General features: G+C 43.4%; 1 protein-coding gene across 1 annotated transcript; it reads left to right on the top strand.

Annotated features, from left to right (window-relative positions):
• The first annotated feature begins 113 nt into the window (after positions 1-113).
• LOC135394123 (palmitoyltransferase ZDHHC17-like) lies at positions 114-18,900 on the top strand. The gene is made up of 16 exons (XM_064624645.1): positions 114-259; positions 735-868; positions 935-1,138; positions 1,296-1,366; positions 1,946-2,084; positions 2,538-2,700; positions 3,673-3,798; positions 3,879-4,018; positions 4,089-4,189; positions 5,567-5,691; positions 5,762-5,918; positions 6,876-6,959; positions 7,574-7,728; positions 7,842-7,939; positions 8,679-8,820; positions 15,355-18,900. The coding sequence occupies exons 1-15, from the start codon at positions 194-196 to the stop codon at positions 8,806-8,808; spliced, it is 1,893 nt and encodes a 630-aa protein (XP_064480715.1). The 5' UTR covers positions 114-193; the 3' UTR covers positions 8,809-8,820; positions 15,355-18,900.

The raw sequence follows: 18,900 nt of genomic DNA, 5'->3' as shown, positions 1-18,900 counted from the left end.
TATCCTTGCAAATAAAATGATGCAAAACACTTTTATGACGACAGTACAACAATGTGGTAGTGTGCCGAAATTACTGGCTGGAGGTAGTCCGGCTGATCTGGCATCGAGCAACATTGGCAACACACACCTAACCCCCTAACCCTAGCGACGGCTCTAACAAGCGGTGGATCGCTGGATCCATGCATAGGCCGCAATGATCGGTGACGACTCTGTTGACCCTACCTGTACACCTCTATATTACACAGCAACTGCAGGACAGGTGTGTGGATGATGTGTGTCAATTTTGACTGTTCAGAAAAGTGTGCGGTGCGTACGGGAGGTAGGAGTGGGAGCCGTCGGCGCACACTGGCTCTCACCTGTTCTGTGACTCAGACAGGCAAATTATTTGCTTCTCAATGATTTATTTCCAAGTTCGCATATCTGGTGTGAACCGTATCGCGAATGTAAGGTTCCCAATTCTGTTGCGCCAGTTTCCATGGATTTTTTGCATTTTATGACAGTCAGCGCTCGCTTTCTACAGCACACATTCGAGTCGGCTGGTATATTGAGCGACCACCATTCTGTCGCAACTGCGAAGGGGTACATAATAGGTACACTCAAATGGCAAATAGTCCGACGTTGTCACGGTTGATGGCGATTGCCACCAGTCGTGCAGAGTACCCTGTTGCCAGATTATGCAGTTACCTTACTCTTCTGCGTAAAATATGTTCCCTTAAGTTCTACTTGGAATGCAGGTGCCATGCAATACTTCGCAAGACACAGGAGGCGAGGGTGATGCCCAACGGGGACCCAACAAATCACAAACAGCTCCTGGCACGTCCCGTGCAGAAGATGACTACTCATCGTACGACATCATCAAAGCTACGCAGTACGCATTCTACCTTGTGTGACACGTTGTGTTTTGCACAGCAACTAAGCCCACCTTGAAACTCAGGTACGGAATTTTTGACCGGTGTCGTCACATCATCGAGGAAGAAGGTTACGACGTCAACCGGCCTGATGCTGAGAACGTCACACTCCTCCATTGGGCTGCCATCAACAACCGCAGAGAGATCGTCAACTACTATATCTCGAAAGGAGCCGTTGTCGACGCAATTGGTGGGGAGTTGATGTCCTCGCCTTTACACTGGGCCACTCGGTACTGGTTTTTGTTGACAATATCCCCCTTTTGTTTTTTTGTTTTTATCTCGTATAATTTTTTTGTAGTTCAAGTTACACATTCAACACCAATTTTATTTGAATGATGATGAGTCGCCCATTCAATGTAAGGAGACATATTGTTTCCTTTTATTCAGACAAGGTCACTTGGGAATGGTAGTGCTTCTGCTGCAACATGGAGCTGACCCTTCTGTGGTTGATGGTGAAGGTGAGTTAGGGATTAATTCATTTGGAAGTTGTAGTGGACCGGAAGCACACTTTTGAAACTGGTGCGATAAACTACGCTGGCTAATCCATGCTCAGGAATATGCTGCCATACACTTCAAGAGAGAGAGAGAGCAAATGGCTTTTTATCTTTTTTGGCAACCTTATCTTGAACACCTTCTGACCTACTGAGATGCCTGGTTTTCTAATGCACCGTAATTCCAGGTCGATAACGTGCACCGTAGATAACACACACCTATAAAAATTTGATTTTTTAATAAAATTATTGCGTGCAAGTTACTCAAATAAGTATTTAGGTTAAGTTACTCAGTACTAGGTTAAAATGTACCTGAGTAACGCTCGACTTCAAAAGGTATTTGAGCAGAACTCTAAATATTCACGAAGGTAATTTGTTACTTTCAAGATACTAACTGCCCCCCCTGCAAGTGACACAATCAAAGCTCTTGCACATCTTTAGTAGTGGTGCACCTCTTCAGTTAGCAAGCACACGTTTTGTGTGCCAACTGACCATGCCTCTGGTTAGTTTGTACCCTTTTGGTGATGTGCCATTATTGTCACACAGGTTGCAGCTGCATACACCTGGCGGCCCAGTTCGGCCATACAGCCATTGTCGCCTATCTCGTAGCCAAGGGCCAGCCAGTCAACCTAACAGATTCCAACGGCATGACAGCACTTATGTGGTCTGCGTACAGGGTTATGACGTACGTGAAAAAAATAAAAATAAATAAAAAAGATAATTTCATCGATGCATTATCACTAGAGCCTGAAGTTTTCGGGAAATATTTTTTTCTAAATTGGGGGGGTAAAAATCGGGTAAATAAACATGTGCACTAAATTCATGCGAATTCGGGTGAAAAAAAACTTCCGGTACACTAAGTTTGGGGAGAAATCGGGCTCTATTACAAACGAACTGTACTCGTTTGGTACAAACGGTGATGTAACTGCATTTGCTGCCAAACGAATAAGCTATTGCATTCCTACAGACATCCCAGTGAAGGCAATTTGCCGGGTAAAAATCAGGTTTCACCCTAAAGTGTCAACCTTCAATTTGGGGTGCAAATTCTGGGAAGAATCGGGTAAAACCCTAAAACTTCAGGCTCTAATTATCACCAGGCAGATTTCATCAGATGAGCTTCCTCTTCGTATTGTTGTAGGAGCGACCCAACGAGACTGCTAATAACGCTTGGTGCTAGTCTCACCATGACTGACACATTTCATCGGAATACCCCTTTGCATTGGGCTGTCTATGTACGGAACAACAATGCTGTCTCTCTGCTGGTCAAGGCTGGTTCAAACTTGTTTGCCAAAAATGCCCAGGTGGGTCACTACTGTTGGTCCTTTCACTTTCAGTGTTCGGCATTGTTTATTTTGGAAATACAGTCCACCCTCAATTTACGAGTGGCTAACATTACCAGAAAAACCATTCATAAGCCGAGGTTTCTAATGAGGAAGTTCATAAAGTGAAGGTTGACTGTACCTGTTAAAGGCGCACGGAAAGACTTGAGAACAAATATGTCTGGAGAACTGAAAATTAGGATTTCAAGGCCTGGGACACACATTTCCTTCAAAAACTACGATTGCAGCGCATGATGGTGTAAAAAAGAATATATGTTGCAAGTCCTTTCCATGCTCCTCTAAGGACTGTGAGTACCTGGCATAAGCTTGTAGCAGGAAGCCTCAGCATGAACTAATGTACATCATTTGTACACTGTGTAGTCTTAATTGACAGTCATAAACCAGGGGTGGATCCACACCCTTGGTTGTGGGGGGCTGTTCCTTTGTCAAAGCACATAGTGGCAGTGGGGGGCGATCGCCCCCTCTCCTTGGATCCGCCGCTGTCATAAACTCAACTTTCACTTTCTTAAAAGTGCATCGAGAGTGGTAGCAAAACATGTGTAAAGAAAGCCCTGAATGCTACAGGCAAGTGGCTTTTAATGAAGCCCCAATAATTTTGAGTTGGACAAAATACAGTAAGTAGTTTTGAGTTACCCAGGATCTAGAAATAAACATTGACAAATCAACAGGAATATAGTCACAGGACCTTCGTAAACAGAGAAATTAACCAGAATTTTTAATTACCCACATAAAAGTAACTTCGTTTCAACAAGTTGTTTGTTGTGTGACTTGGTCATTTTGTTGTAATAAATCCTATTCCAAATCAGCTCGAATCCCTCCCATTCTGCTCGTTTACGCATTACAGAAATGAAAAGTTTCAACAGCGTTGGAATGTGCTTGGCTGATGTAAATTGTGGATGTCAGATTGAGACATTGTAATGACACATTGTGTAGGGTGACACGCCCAAGATGATGGCGCAAAAGTTGAAGTCTTTGTGGCTGGAAAAACGGCTAGAAGAGGCTGAGGCGGTTAAAAAAGTCTCCCAAATGAACTTTTTCGTGCGCATCATCCGAGACAAGGTGGGTGTCGCCCGTGTGTTCCACACAGTAACATACGTGTTCTAACAGGAACTGAACAGGAACTTTATTATCTGCTGCAGAGCTTGAAGTACTGGGCGATGTTCTGTTCCCCATTCCTGGCATTTTATGTGGTGGGAGCAATACTTGATTGCCCGGAATCAAGTCTAGTCAAACTCTGTTTGTTATTGGTCACAGGCTTTGTCACAGCTGTAGTCTCAAGGTATGCAGGATGCCCCCTTGCCTGAGTTGTCAAAATAAAGCAATTCACTGCACACAATTTCTTTTTCCAGGTTTTTATTTGACGAACGCCTGATGGATGTCTTGCCTATGTCTGTATACCTGTCAACCAAGTTCTGGATGTATGTGACATGGTTCACCGATCTGTGGCCTTGTATCCTTGCTTTGCCGGTTGATTACACCTTTCTTTAACTGTGTTGTTTGAGACATTCAGCTTCATTCCTCATCATCAGATGATCACACACCTGTCATTATTCTCTCAAAATCCAGAAGTTTGTTTTTGATGACTTCCCTTGCCTCCAGCACAAAATTTTTTAGCACTATGTTCAAGAATGTGGTTTTCTTTTATATTGTTGTGCAATAGGAGGCTTTTGTGCAATATTTTTGAAGATCTGTATCGTGAACATATGTTGATGTCCTTTGAGTCACTTTTTACTCTACTTTAATTATAATGAATTGTTCTACTACTTTATTATTGTGAATAAGATTGTAATATAATTCTATAGAATTATTTGTATGATGTCATGTAAAACTTGGATATGTCCAGATTAGTGTTGGGTATCCCTGTTCATTTTTTTCAGTCCTAGGATTTTGGGAGTTTTCCCTGGCGGATCCTGGAATGGGAGTGGGGATTCAAATAAAACCGAGACTGCATTCGTGCGCAACCTTTGAGATTTGAACTTGGTCCCCAATATCTTCCCCAATATATTGCCATTCTAATTTATGAATCAATTTTAGAATTTCTCTATTTTTTATTGAGAATATTAAAAATAAATAAATATAAAAATATAAATATATTGTTAAAATATTAAAAATACCCACAAAAGTAGACTTTTTAGCATATCCCATGGTCATTTAACCTTTCACCGAAGCACCTTTGGCTTTACTTAAATTACCGACAGGTTCGACATCGAACATTAAGCGAATGAGCGCATGCTCGTGGAAATTGCTCTGGTTGTTTTCAACCCAACTCTATCCGGCAACACACGAGCTGACCATCTCGCAATATAGCGGTCGGACTGGGCTAGCTCTTACCATTTCAGTCGTTTTCGCACACTGACTCTTAAAACAGAACTTCACCGCATGACATGCTTATAACTAACCATCGTTATGGATGATATCATTCTCTCTTCTGATTCGTTTCGTAGTTTTACTGTTAGCGAGTAGAGATTAGGTGACGTTGCAGGTAAAATGCGGTTGTACCCGCACTGAGTCCGCAGGTAGCATGGGTACGCCCACATCACGCGTTGCGTGTGGTACATCATTGGTGCCGATACGGATTTACTTACCCGCACTCAGCTCTAGCTATGCCAACAAGTAATTCCCTTAAAGTCCCCAAATCCCGGAATTTTTTTGAGAAAATCCCGGGACTTCGTGATTCGGAATACACCAGTTCTCGACACTAGCCCGGAAATTCCGTAAGAAAAATGTTAACTTTTCATAATGGTTTACAATGGAAAAATGGTAGGAAGATAGCACAATGAACAATGACAAATTTATAGTTATTGCTAAAACCTCAACTGCTGCTCAGATGTGGGTGACCTGTGGACAAGTGTACTGTTTAGCCTGAGCACATTACCTCTCTTCTATTATTTCTTCAAAGCTTGGAAGTCAGATCCTGGTGTCATTTATGCTAACCAGCAGGAGAAGCACAGGGTAATTCTGTCTGCACCAGTCCCTGCGTAGTTGTAACGATGATACAGTGTCTGCTACTTTTGCTCAACAGACCATTGTAGAGCTGGCAGAACGTGACGGCTTCGACCCTACACTCTTCTGTAGCACCTGCTTGGTCCGAAGGCCATTACGGTCGAAGCATTGCTCGGTCTGCAATCGATGTGTCGCACGTTTCGACCATCACTGCCCGTGGGTCGGAAACTGTGTGGGTACGTGTGAATAGCTCATGGCTGTCTCTTATAAGAAATATGGCTGAATACTGGCAGAGACAACACCCTATGGGAACAACCGGAAGTGGCACGAGCTTAAGTCTGTTCTCGATACCTAAAGCCCTAGCTTTATTGACCATGAATTGACCATGTCTCAGAATAGGCCATGTCTCGCCGAACCTGCTGTTTCCCCCTATACGTTATAGCATTATGTAAGGATTTCAGTTGATCTGCAATATTTTAGCAGGCTAGAACCCGATCAGTCACGCCTGCAATGCCTGACACCACTGATCACGGTGGCACAGAGAGAGGTTGACAGTGTTTCAGTACTCCCTTATTCTGCAGAATATATCATTATGGATGATATTATTTATCATGGAAAGTTACGAAAGGCTTGAAAAGCATGTGGGATGAGTATGTGCAATTTTGGGAGAATGTTGCACTTTTTTTTCTTGTTTTCTCTTTACCGCAGAATGTTGCAGATCTGTAAATCTTACTTCACGGAAAAGTAAATTTTCCACTGCGGAAAGCTGGGGGCTTTACCGATACCTTAGTTGACCTCGATCCAGACAAAGATAGCATTTCCTAGCGTGGTTGTCCCGTGGAGAATGGATCCCACTTTCAACGACTGTTGGTTTGGAAACTCGCTTGTGTCTTTTGGAAACAAACTGGCGTAGATATAACTATGCAATAATATTCTTTAATCTACTGGCAATACCACGATCGAAGGTGTGCTACAATTTTAATCCTGGTACTTATTGGTGTTGGTAAATGGCGCACGAGAAATCACTAGCTGAGCAGTGACAATATTAGTATTCTATGCACCAAGTGACAGCACTGCCGCTGTCTTATGCTGTTTACAAATACCTTTGCCTAAAAAGACCAAGTCAGTTGTCTATACACCCTGTGGCTCGAAGTTAACCCAATGGTAACCCTATGTTTCTTCTTATCCAATAGGCTCTGGGAATCACGTTTATTTTGTCAACTACTTAGTATTCCTCCTCGTCATGCTATGCTGGAGCTGGTATGGATGCATAACCTGTAAGTGTACAGCATGGAACAAAATGTAACTTACTGTAAAAGTGGTTAATTTCGGGGTCTTAGTAATTGTGAATTCGTGTGGTAGGGCGTTTCGGGAATATTTTGCGGGGCCATAATTTCGCAAGTTCGTGTGGAAGTGGAATTTGCGGGATCGGGGGTCCATGACACTGCCGACAGTAAATGATGAGAATTCGCCGGCTTCTACATGCCTTCTGACTTATAGAGGCTTACATTGAACTGCAACCCAGTAACAAGATACATGCTGCTTTTCTGAAAGCAGGTATCTGCAGTGCCAAGTGATCCACTATGCGAATAAACTACCGATGTTGAAGTAGCATTTCGATTGTAGAAATTGTTGACAAGAACAACAAATTTGTGAGGATAAAGGTCGTCAAGTAAATCGATTTGTCTATGTGGAGCTCATATCATTGCAAATTCCAGTGCCCATATTTTTTCATCTCCGTTACGTATATTTCGCGGAACCTTAGTTTCGCGAAAAAAGTTTGATCGCGAAAATTAAGTACTTGCGAAAATTTCTACTTTTACAGTGTTGTCACATAACCGTAACTTGATTGAATTAATGACGAGGCGACACGTGCATTTTCTGATATCAGTCTGGCGAAACAAGCTGAACCAAGTGGAAGATCCTGCAGCCCGAACTGTGTGGTTAGCGCTGACAACGACGAGCGGGTGGATTGCGTGGGTGGCAGCCAATACTCTGCTCCACAGTACATGGGTTGCCTGCCTGCTCGTGTGCCAACTCTATCAGGTACGAGGTGGTGGTGGTGGTGCAACAGCTGTACCTTCGTTGAAACCTTTTGTGTTGTAATCAGTATTGTTCCCGAGTCTCGTTTCTTAAAGGCGAGTCATTGGACATTTCAGATCGTCTGGCTGGCGATGACGACCAACGAGCGCATGAACTGCACACGCTACGCGCATTTCAGGAGAAATAATTCTGGACGCATGGTTAGCCCGTTTGAGTAAGTATGGTTTTGACAATCTTTTAATTGCTTTTTTTCGACCACGTGGTAAGATTAGTATACGAAAAATGTTGAGTTCCGTTCTTTGATCTTTATTTTCCCAAGCGTCGAACTACACTCATAGTGGCATACAGACAGAATGGTTAGGAAGTAGGTCAGCTGGTCATATAAACTTTCAGCTGTGTCTGAGAATTCGTTGTGTTTGTCCCCTTTTCTGTGTCCCTCGTCGGAAAGGGGAGTGGGGGGGGTTCTTCAGTATGGATGACATATTATGGGGTGCATGTCTTCAGTGATCTTTTGACATACGAGCACTTTTATTGACTTTCATCCATGAGAAATGGAATTTTCTGGATTGCACTCTAAAATTTACCAAGCCAATGCCAAACATGGGTGGCAATTTGTGCATCTAGAAACAACGTTCTTTCTTCTTTGCTTTATTTATTTATTGATTTTTTTCTCAGCTATTACGATTGTAGCAGGGAATGCATTTTGTAATGGAATAAGGTAAATCTGGGGGGCGAGCTTTCTATTTCTGGCCCCATAATGGTAGATTCTTTTGACGTGATGAAATGCAGTCCACTGCACGAGAGCTTGTACGATATAGCTTGTACAATAAACAGTAGTTTCAGTGCTTTTATCTCTTTATCACTTATGTTGACATATTGTAACACAGAAGGTGAGACACCATGTATGTGTCATGTCTTCTCGTCTGTGTATCAGTATGTTTTCTTTTACCTAGCATGGGATTTCGCAAGAACTTACTGGACTTCTGCGAGTGGCGCTGTCTTGGGGCAAGGCCTAGAGACTGGCGATCGGTGTACGACACAGAAGATGAGGACGACCAGAAAAAACTGCTGCGATACGTGTGATGCACCACTTGGGTAGGTGGACAAGGTTGGGTACTCATGTACACTATGTTCCAGTTTTGAAAATGTTGAGCTGCGTCCATTTTTTGCAACAAGTATGCTTTTGTTTTGGAGCACACTATTGGTGCCCGTCTTAAACATGCCCCTCTATTTTCCCCTAGTTTCCAAAATTTGAAGGGCACATCAAGACTTCCGAGCATGGATTGATATCTCGAAAACTATGCTGCAGTCTCATACTTTTTTTGTTTTTGTTTTTTGCAGTTGGGCTTACAGATTACTAGTATGTGTTTGAACTATTCTGCAGCACAAGTATGTGCTATCCTGCTTTTATCGTAGGCTATCTCTGTCTTATGGTGACGTAAGCCACAGATTTTTTTTATATTATTTTTTTATTTTTTTGCAAAAGCAACATAAGCCACTGAAGCCACAAATTGTAGCATTTAGGATTCGCAAAGTTTGGAGGTTGTGAACATGGGATTTGTGCCTGATTCCCAAAGAATTGAAACTGCGAAATGAAAGGGTGTCGCATTAGTCTATTACTACTACACAGTTGTCACAGAGGTGCTATGTAAACAGGTCAAAATCTTGCAGTGAGAATATTGCATTTGTGGGTAACGGTTTTACATCCGCTGAGCTGTTTCATGCAGTACCGATGAAAACATGAGTGGACAAATGGGTGACAGGGCCGGCCTTAGCGTCTGCGCTTAAATCATGCGCTATGTCCAGGGAAATATTCAGAACATGTGGAGTAAAGTTAACTAATTTTGATTGCCACTTGTAGCTTGATTGCTACATCATATAGCCAGTCGTAATTGCGATTGTTATATACATGTACCTTGAATTCACTTTGTTAGGTCCTGTACTAGGAAATCAACCAGTATGCACTAGTTGTTAATACATATTAATCATAACTAAAGCACAGATTTTCATGCAAATGCATGTTTTTTTTATCAACATGATTTCGTATCTTAACGATGAAAAAACACTTTTGAGTGTGGTTTGGGACCGATTAGAAGGGCTCTGTGGTGCATATTTTGTGTGTTACGGCATATTGTTTCTGAAAATTCACAGATCGTCTCTACTGTACATACTCGCATAATTTGCGCACCCCTAGTTTAGCACTAAAACTGACGAGAAAACACAAAATCATGTATTTTGCTCACCCGCGTTTTTGCATGCGCGTCTCAGCAACCGTGGTGATTGCTTTTCACAATGCCGTCAGTGCTACCAAAGTTATTGCGATGCTGTTGCTTGATTTGCACACACTTTCGGATGATGGTCCACTGACGCGATAGATGTAACTGTCACTCGCACTACAAAATGCGGAAAGAAATGCTGGACAAACACGCTATGACAAACCTTACAGCACAACATGACAGAGCTGGCGAACATAGCGTGCTTTCAGTTGTCAAGCCATGGGCGTACCGAGGTGGGGCAAGGGGGGGTCATGCCCCCCCCCCCCCTGGAACTCCAAGGTCGCTTGTGAAAATAGTGCACTCTTTAGTCATAGGTCGTAATGATTATTAGAGACCGGATTTATATGTGCTAAAAAGTAATGAAATATGCACGCAACTATGCACTAAACCTGGTCAAAACATGCAGTAAAAATATGTCATATATGCGGTAGAAACTCGAGCCGTACATGAAGCGATCTCGCACACCGCCGCCGAAACGATTGGTTTCTAAGTGTAAAAGTCCTTTTTATTTAACCGGATATGTTGGGGTTACAGTGAAAGATAACCAAAGCGGGATATTCAGAAAAAATAATACGAGGCCGTGTTTCACTGATTGAAACTGTTGAAGAAAATGTTTGCCACCAGATACCGTTCAATATTGTCTGGAGTGAAGTTCTGGCGCCTGTCAGTCAAAATGTTCTTATACAGTAGAATCTCGATGATACGAATCTCAGAAAATCTTAGAATCTTAGAAATCTTAGAAAAGAAGCGTATACGAAGAGGGGAGTCAAGTCCTGTAGATCACATAAACAAAATACAGAAGCCGACACTGAATATTTTTGTTTAAGTTTAATTTGTACAAGCTTTCGCGTGGAGGTCCACGCTTCCTCAGGTACCTGAGGAAGCGTGGACCTCCACGCGAAAGCTTGTACAAATTAAACTTAAACAAAAATCTTCAGTGTCGGCTTCTGTATTAAATCTTAGAAAATAAACAGTGACTGTTCGTTTTCCGTTACTGTCAATGAAAGAGGTCGGTTGTAACGCTTTTGTGTCTCCGTTTTTGGCAAATGCTGCCCAAATACGCGAGATGATTCAAAAGACGTAGCACGTGCTTTTCACCCGCGAGTCGCGCGACAGTGGTCTAAAGCGAGCTTCTCCTAAAGCAAGCAGGCGTTAGGTGAAGCCGACTTGCGGAATGGTGACGCGTAATGTTGCCACAAGTTGTCCTGATATGTTCCCTCCACGTGTTCTGGGGTTCTGGCCCCTGTTTTCCGCCAGAGCGATGTCACGCAGCTTCGCGGTTTATTGTTGCGAGGGGGGTAAAAAGGTCAAAACAGAGATAAGGTGATAAGGTTCGGGGCCGTTCAATATCTTTGATCTTATCTCCACCACCACCACCACCACCAAAAGGAAAGTCATTGCTTGCATTGCGCTACATGATGTAAGGGAGTTCGTGGTGAGGATCGCCCTCCCATTTCGAAAGACGCAGCAGCATGACTCGCGCGCTCTCGCGTCACGGGGGAACGACCTCTGTCGCATCCTCGGCTCATTCGCAAGATAACGCGTTCGTATCATCCGAGGGGAAGAATAGGCATTCCGGCCGGGACCGGAAAAGAATTCGTATCATCCCGAAATTCGTATCATCCGTGATCGTATCATCGAGATTCTACTGTAGTTCGAAAATGACCTCTCTACGTTGCACGCTGTGAGTGGAGCATACTTGAAAGCTGAAAGTAGGTGTGCGGGCACAACCCCCGGTAGGGTGGCGTCAGGTACTGAATCAAACAGGTCGCCGACTACTCGGATAATGACAAATCCAGGATTCTTTTGTAGCCCGGCGTCAAGTTTTTTAACAACCTTTGCGCCGACAGGACTGATAATCTTTGCGAGCTGCTCGCGTGCACCTTTCACCACATCCAAGGATTCCCAGGATTCCCAACTAGGACTGGGTTCTGAAAGAGGGCTTGTGCTTCTCTGACAGCGCTGCTGTCCTCGGAACTGAACGTGTTCACCACGTCGTTCAAGTTTGTCGAAGTGAGTTGCATAGAAATCGACTGCCTCCAACCAGGTGCCCCATCTTGTGACAACAGGTTCAGGGTGCAGTGGAACGTCTGGCATTATTGCTCGGTACGTTTCTCTTCGACTTGGCGCCTTCACAAAAATTTTCTTCGCGACTGACGCCATCTTGTTGACGAGTGGGTAGAGCACCCAAACTTCCTCTGCCACGCGGTTGAGGCCGTGCGCCAAACACGTTACGTGCACGAGGCTTGGATGGAAAACTTTCAGGGTGTCAGCAGCCTTTATCAATCATTACGCAGCTACCATCTGTGTAAAATATCCTTAAGTTCTCTCCGCCCCCATCTGGCCAGAGTAGCTTGAGAGCATCGTTTACGAATCTAGCTACAGTGCCGTGGTTTGTTTTCTCAAGTGTTCGACTCGCAAGCAGATAAGGCCTGGACCTTTGATTTTCACCAAGTTTTCCAACAACAAGATGCGCTCCGTAGCGACCGCAAGCGTCCGTCGTCTCATCTGCAGCGGCCCACATTGGGCAGTTTCCAACAGAAGACCTTATTTCGTTCGCGGCTTTCTCGTACAAAAGAGCAAGGTAATTCTTGCGGAGAGTTGACTCTGCCGGTATCCTCCCGTGAGTATACTTCTCGAGGCATTTTCTTGGAGTCGGGTTTTCGAGTTTGCACCACGGAATATTAGCCGCGACAAAGGCTTCAGAGAGGTCCGCACAAAATTCGTCAAACTCAGGGCGAGAGCTCGCAGCGTGGGCAAGTAGGGGTTGTGAAGTCCTGCTCCTCTTTGCCTTTTCAGAAATATGGCACTGCGACCTCACATGCTGGTCCACTTGGAACTTCCTCTCTGCCTTGACCTATAAGAGACAGGAAAAAAAAAAAGAGTCAGAAAACAAAGACAGCCGTGGCAGTGAATTTCTGTGAAGTAAATACTAAAGAACGACCTTGATTTTGCGTCGTTAATAAGCGTCTTTGCGCGTACATTGCCTCGCAAAGCGAGCCCCTTTTAAGCATATTTGCTTGAGAGGTTCTCGTTCGTAATGCTCCCTATGCCTTGTAAACGTCAAGGGATGAAACATAAGTGTTGCTCGTCTATAGTTGAACGTTCCATGCACGCTCCTTTCTTACCTCCTCCTTGCAAATCCTGCAGAGTAATATCCTTCCGTCGGTGCACAAATCTGGATTCTCTGTTGTTCATCTCTTGTATAGAGGCATGAAATTGATGGCTTAGGTCTCGGGATCATAAGGAAACGACGTAAAAGCGGCAGACGCACGGTAGGCGCCCGAGAAGAGAAAGTGTCATTCTCTCTGTGGCAGGCCAGGGAGGGCACAAGCTGCGTACAGCGCAGCCAGAGTGGCATCGACACCTGCAGGGAAGGAATCGGAGCAGACGGTGCACGATGCCGAGTGCGTAATCGGCGGCTTGCAATGCGAAATATGGTTCAGATCGATACATCATACTTGACGAGCGGGGAAATACGCAGCAAAAACGCAAAATATGCAGCAACGTATGAAATATGCATTTACATGCATACCGCAAATCGTTTGGGACAAGGCTCAAATGTGCTTTCATGTCACCCCCAGTGTAAACCAGCTTCAGGAAAAAATATGCATTTGCATGAAAATCCGGTCTCTAATGATTATTCTCAGGTGTCATAATTAGGGGTGTGCGAATCCGAATATTTTAAGTCGAATCGAATGGGGGAAAAAATTCCGAATACCGAATCGAATATCGAATATTCGTGCAAAATTTTCAATATGTGCCTTTCGCACTAAAAGTTTCCATTTCGCAGCCCATGCCTTTAGTGTAATTTTTCTAGCATTAACTGTCACAAGAGAGACATGCAATTCTTCTCTTTAAAGCCCCTACTCTTTAATGTTACATGAGAGTGCTTCCTGCTTTTCGGGTGAGCCTACACTTACTGGAGTGGTTACCTTCATTTCAAAATTTTATGCCAGGCAGTAGCATATTATATGGATGAGGCTGTAATTGTTTCAGACAACTACAGGCCATTTGTGAAACAAACGAATTTTCATCCTGCTTCAGCTTCGCCATGAACACCTTTTAGTTTCTTTGCACTCGCCCTAGGAAGTTGCACTACTGAAATTTTAGATGCAAAGGGCATCTTTAAGACATCCTTCTTGTTCGTGGGCTGTAATCATTATTCGAGAGTCCTAACTTTTTAAAGGCAACCTCACAGACATCAAATCAAAGTCCCTCATCGGCACCAATAAACTGCATGTGGGAGAGGCGCCACCCCTTCCACAGACAATGTCTACAAAACTAACTTTGGATAACGTTATCTTAAACTAAACACCGTCCCGCCTGTGTTGATCCTGCAGCAAGGGCAATTTCGTAAAGCAGGCTTCACCTCGTGCACGGAAGCACCAGGTGAAGCCGACTTTCGGGTTGTGTCATTTATAATCGCGCAATAGTCGAATATTCGAAAAATCGAATACTGGATATTCGATTCGCGAATCGAATAGTTCGAGCGTTTGATATTCGATTCGAATTCGAGAATTCGAATATTCGCACATCCCTAGTCATAATAGGAGCCTCTGAACACCCACATGCAACGTCCACCTCCAGAAAAAGGTGTCGTAGAAGTGGGGGTCCGCACTCTTGCCCCCCCCCCTTCTGGAAAAAATACTGGGAACGCCCACGAGTGCGACTAGCGGCGCCTTCCAGCAGTGTCTTGATGTATTTCACCAGTATGTATATGAGCGGTAGTGGGACGGCATTTTGCCTCCCGACCGTCGGAGGTTGCGCCGTATTTAAGTACTTCTTTCGTGCTTGCACAATGCAGTGATAACGTCAATATCGGCTCTACCGAGAGCCTATATTACCGGCATACTAAAATGTTGCGGCGTTTGAATATCGTAATGAAGATTCCCGCGCAATTTGCGCACCCCCATCTTTTCCGCCTTTACTTATTTTTTTTTAAAACTAAAATGTTGTCAAATATTCATTAGATGCATCCTTCATACCAAGAATGATGAAAAACATTCCATATATTGGTGCATAGTTGCATGCATATCTTGGGATCTTTTAGTGCATATTTATCCACGCTGTAATCATAACCATTGTTCCGGGTTTGACTGCTACAACCATGACTTTGTTGTTGAGTTTGGATATTCGCTTGAAGTGGAGTTTCTTATAAGCGAGATCAGATGGGGGGTCAGCTTTATCTGTTCTTTTAGCTTTTTCCTACAGGAAGCCGTTTTTATAATTCTGGTGGAGTTTCTCACAGGCAGCTACTATTGCATGCAGACGAATTGATGAATCCCATTTTCGTCTGCATGGTGTACAAATATCACCTTTGGACAACGTGGCACATGTGTACCTTTTCCAGGTTTGGTAGTGGACTGCTGTGTGCTTCAACACGTACCTAGGGTTTTGCTGTGATCACCCGGGTGGCAGCATCAGTACCACAACTCCTTCATGTGTATTGTGAACTGGACTGAGCTTCTTGTACATAACACTTCAAGACTTTGTTCATGTGCGTGTGTGTCTGCGTGTGATTGAACGAGTCTCTTGTGCAATCTCTGAGCAGCCTGAGTGTCTTGCACTTTGCGTTTCCAGAAGTCCTGTGTAATGAGGAACATAGTTCTTTGTCACTGTGGAGTATGGTAAACAAGATACTACATTTAAACCCTGTTCTCTTTTTTTTTCTTTTTAAGTTAGGGATTGCTTATGACCTTCAAAATGAAGCACTTTGATTGCTACATAATTTGAATTGTAATACATAAGCTTCAGTCCTACTGCTACTTAAGAAATCAGTTCTGTCTGAGGTTGTGAATTTTCTACAGTACCACCCTAACAAGTCATGGATTGCACCTGCCAAGCATCGTTCAACAAATAGACGTCCATCGTGTTTGTTGGATGCATAGATTGAAAGACACGGTGTATTATTATATCAATGATATATACGTTTAAGGTATGGGCATTACGAATGTGTACTGAAAGATAGTTTTAACATTAATGGCCAAAGAAACAATTTTTATGCTCAAAGCTCATTCTGTATTGTTCATCAGCTAGAGATTTTGTCAGTTAGGTTTTTCACACATACATGTAATTGAAACGCATTAATAGTTAATCAATTTAATTGGGATTTCTGACGGGGCTGATATAAGAAATTCTGCTCATCTAGGGAGTGCGACAATGGTTTTCAATAATAGTTTCCAATAACAGACAAGAACTGAAAGCAATGTGTGGCACAATGTGCAGTCATGTCATTGCCCCCTATCTTATATAATCTAATTGTCATCTTCATCCCGTTCTACCACATTATAGCACACCGTGTCTGTCCGTACCATGACATGCAAGTTAGACATGCATTATGATCGTATTACATCCATTATGATTGCACAATGACAACAATGTGCAAAATACAAATATGTGGTATAGATCCAGATGCAGAATAATGGAGCATCGTTATGATAATCTTCTATAAATCATACTTGTAATGTACCTGGACAGCACATTTGGAAACTGAAAGTGAAGAAAGGCACTGATTCTGTAAATTTTGGATTTTGCACTGCAGTTGCACATTGTAACAACAAATTACAAATTTGGCTGTACACAAAATGAAATACACATATGCATCTGTCTTTGCAGTTCTTTGCAATCCCATACAGTTTGTCAGCCCACGGTTGTGACATTATGCGACCGATAATTGGTACCCAATTAATACTTCCCGTATTTGTGTTAGATTAGGCAATACTTTTCCCTCCTTCTCTTCCTAATTACATGTAATAATGGTAGAGTTAACTCATAACACAAATACATTACACAGGCAGGTATGCACATAAAAACCAAATGTACTTTGTGGAGTTGAGTCGATACAGTGGCATAGCCAGGGGGGGGGGGGGGGGTGCAAGCCCACCCACGAAATTGTACCTTTCATAGTGCATTTGGGAGAGGGAAAACAAGTAAATTCTCCCCCCCATGTAAAGCTCCCTTAGACGCCATCTTGAAATATTTTTCTGGCTACGCTGCTAAGTCGGTGTATTGACGGGAGTGGTTGTACATATCGTGTTTCACTTATCTCAACATTCTCAGGTTTGGCTGAAAAATATGCAGCCTATAATTTCCAACCAAAGAAATGCACTTTCTCCTGTGGCCATTGTGAGAATCAACTACCCTTTAATAAGTTGGGATGACCAGAAGTAACATTTTAAAATGGTTGCATAAGGCTTAACATTAGTAGATTGATATAGTGAGCAATCTGAATCTGAGTCAATGATTCTGCTGCTATTTAATGTGCATATCATTATGGAAACAGAGCTTGGTACCCCATCAAGAGATGGTTTACTAATGGCATGTAATGTGATACAACAATGCCGAAACCACTCTTCTAACATGCTGCGATGCAAATGTTGGAAATTATGACACATTTTATTTCAATACTCATTAGTAATGAGCGTTATAATTTACGTTTTAGTCGTATAAATGTGTTGATGCCATTTGCAAGGGCCAGACAGGATTGCAGGATTACGTATTGTCAGAATTGTGGTCTGCAAGGAAATCAGAAATCCTGTAGAAGTAGGTTGAAAAGTACAGTGTTTTAGGTGTAGGTATGTCTAGCATGGCGTAGTTAAGCTGGGCCTTCGAGTACCGATGGAACGTGAATGCATCCATTCTACTATATTTGTGTGTCATGCAGAGTATCTTTGCCATAAAGGCAGTATGTAATACAAAAGTGTTCTATGCACTTGCATGGATCTCCTGAAGTGTGATAGGTTTACATGTCACGGTCACTCAGTAGCAGATTTTACGTGTCAGCATGAATGTGGTATGTGAGAGAGAATACCCATTTCACCGATATATTGGGGAATCATAACCAGGGTTCCGGGTTTTCGGAGTTTAATTTTTGGCATATTCGGAGGTCGTTTTTCGGAGTTTATTATGTTTACCAAGGATTCAGAGCTTTTAGTCTTTTATTTATCATATCTCCGTTAAAGAGGCGGTCACATCCGCAAACCCATCTACGAAACCGGTACCACTGTACCATCGGCCAACAGTCTTCCCGGCTAATTTTTTCGTCCGAAAAATGCTTAGATATTAACTAAACTAAGTTTAAAGATCAGCGCTGCAAAAGCTCCCGAGGCATGACGTCACTCCGTAAGCGGAGGAGTGGGAGTGCGGCGCGCAGAGAAGGAAGGGCGCCGTCCAGACGCCCGCGCGACCGCGGCACTCCTTTTCTCAAAGGCGTACCACCATTGGCCGGTTACAGAATGACGTTTCCTCGTTTTTCCAGAGAGGGAAATAGGTGATATCGGTTCCGCGGACGTAAGCGCTCCGTTGCCTTGTCGCTCTTGTCATGTATTCCGCGGAATAACAGTGAAACTACACCAGTATTTCGCGTGGGCTTTTCGACCGCGGTCAGTGGTCCGCGAGCAATTAAGTAACACACTAATGACTTCAATGGCGAATTTCCTCTCGGCAAAGATGGAGTTACCGCATTACACATATGCTTCGCGGAAGACAGCCGCACGGTGGATGTGGTCTAACAGAGCCACCCTTCCTTGCCACAGGGGTTGGTAACGCGCGATGCGAGGTAATCTCAATACCAGAAGCAACGATCCAACCTGTCATCAGGGCATGGCTTTTCTTGCTCAGCTGTCGATTACTGGAACCCACAGAGGCAGAGTTGTCCGGATGAATCCGAATTGCTTACGTACGTGCGTACGTTTTTTGGGGATTTTTTCGGATAAATCCGAAAACCCGGAACCCTAATAATGACGCATACGGCACTACAAAATATCTTGCACTGCATGTGCGTGTGGTGCAAAGTCAGTCACTGTGTAGATTACACGCTTGTGTGAACACTCGCAAACTCTGTAAATAAACTTAGCAGCACCCCCGCGGTTTTAGAATAAAATGTGTAAATTATGAA

The sequence above is a fragment of the Ornithodoros turicata genome, chromosome 5, assembly GCF_037126465.1.
Source record: "Ornithodoros turicata isolate Travis chromosome 5, ASM3712646v1, whole genome shotgun sequence".
In the NCBI taxonomy this organism is placed as follows: Eukaryota; Metazoa; Arthropoda; class Arachnida; order Ixodida; family Argasidae; genus Ornithodoros; species Ornithodoros turicata.
This window is presented reverse-complemented; position numbering and strand designations above follow the sequence as displayed.

Bases quoted from the DNA above. Each gene is read 5' to 3' on its own strand.
- LOC135394123 (XM_064624645.1), top strand. From the start codon at position 194: ATGATCGGTGACGACTCTGTTGACCCTACCTGTACACCTCTATATTAC. The intron at 869-934 runs GTACGCATTCTA...CTTGAAACTCAG, and splicing joins GACATCATCAAAGCTACGCA to GTACGGAATTTTTGACCGGT. The intron at 3,799-3,878 runs GTGGGTGTCGCC...TATCTGCTGCAG, and splicing joins TGCGCATCATCCGAGACAAG to AGCTTGAAGTACTGGGCGAT.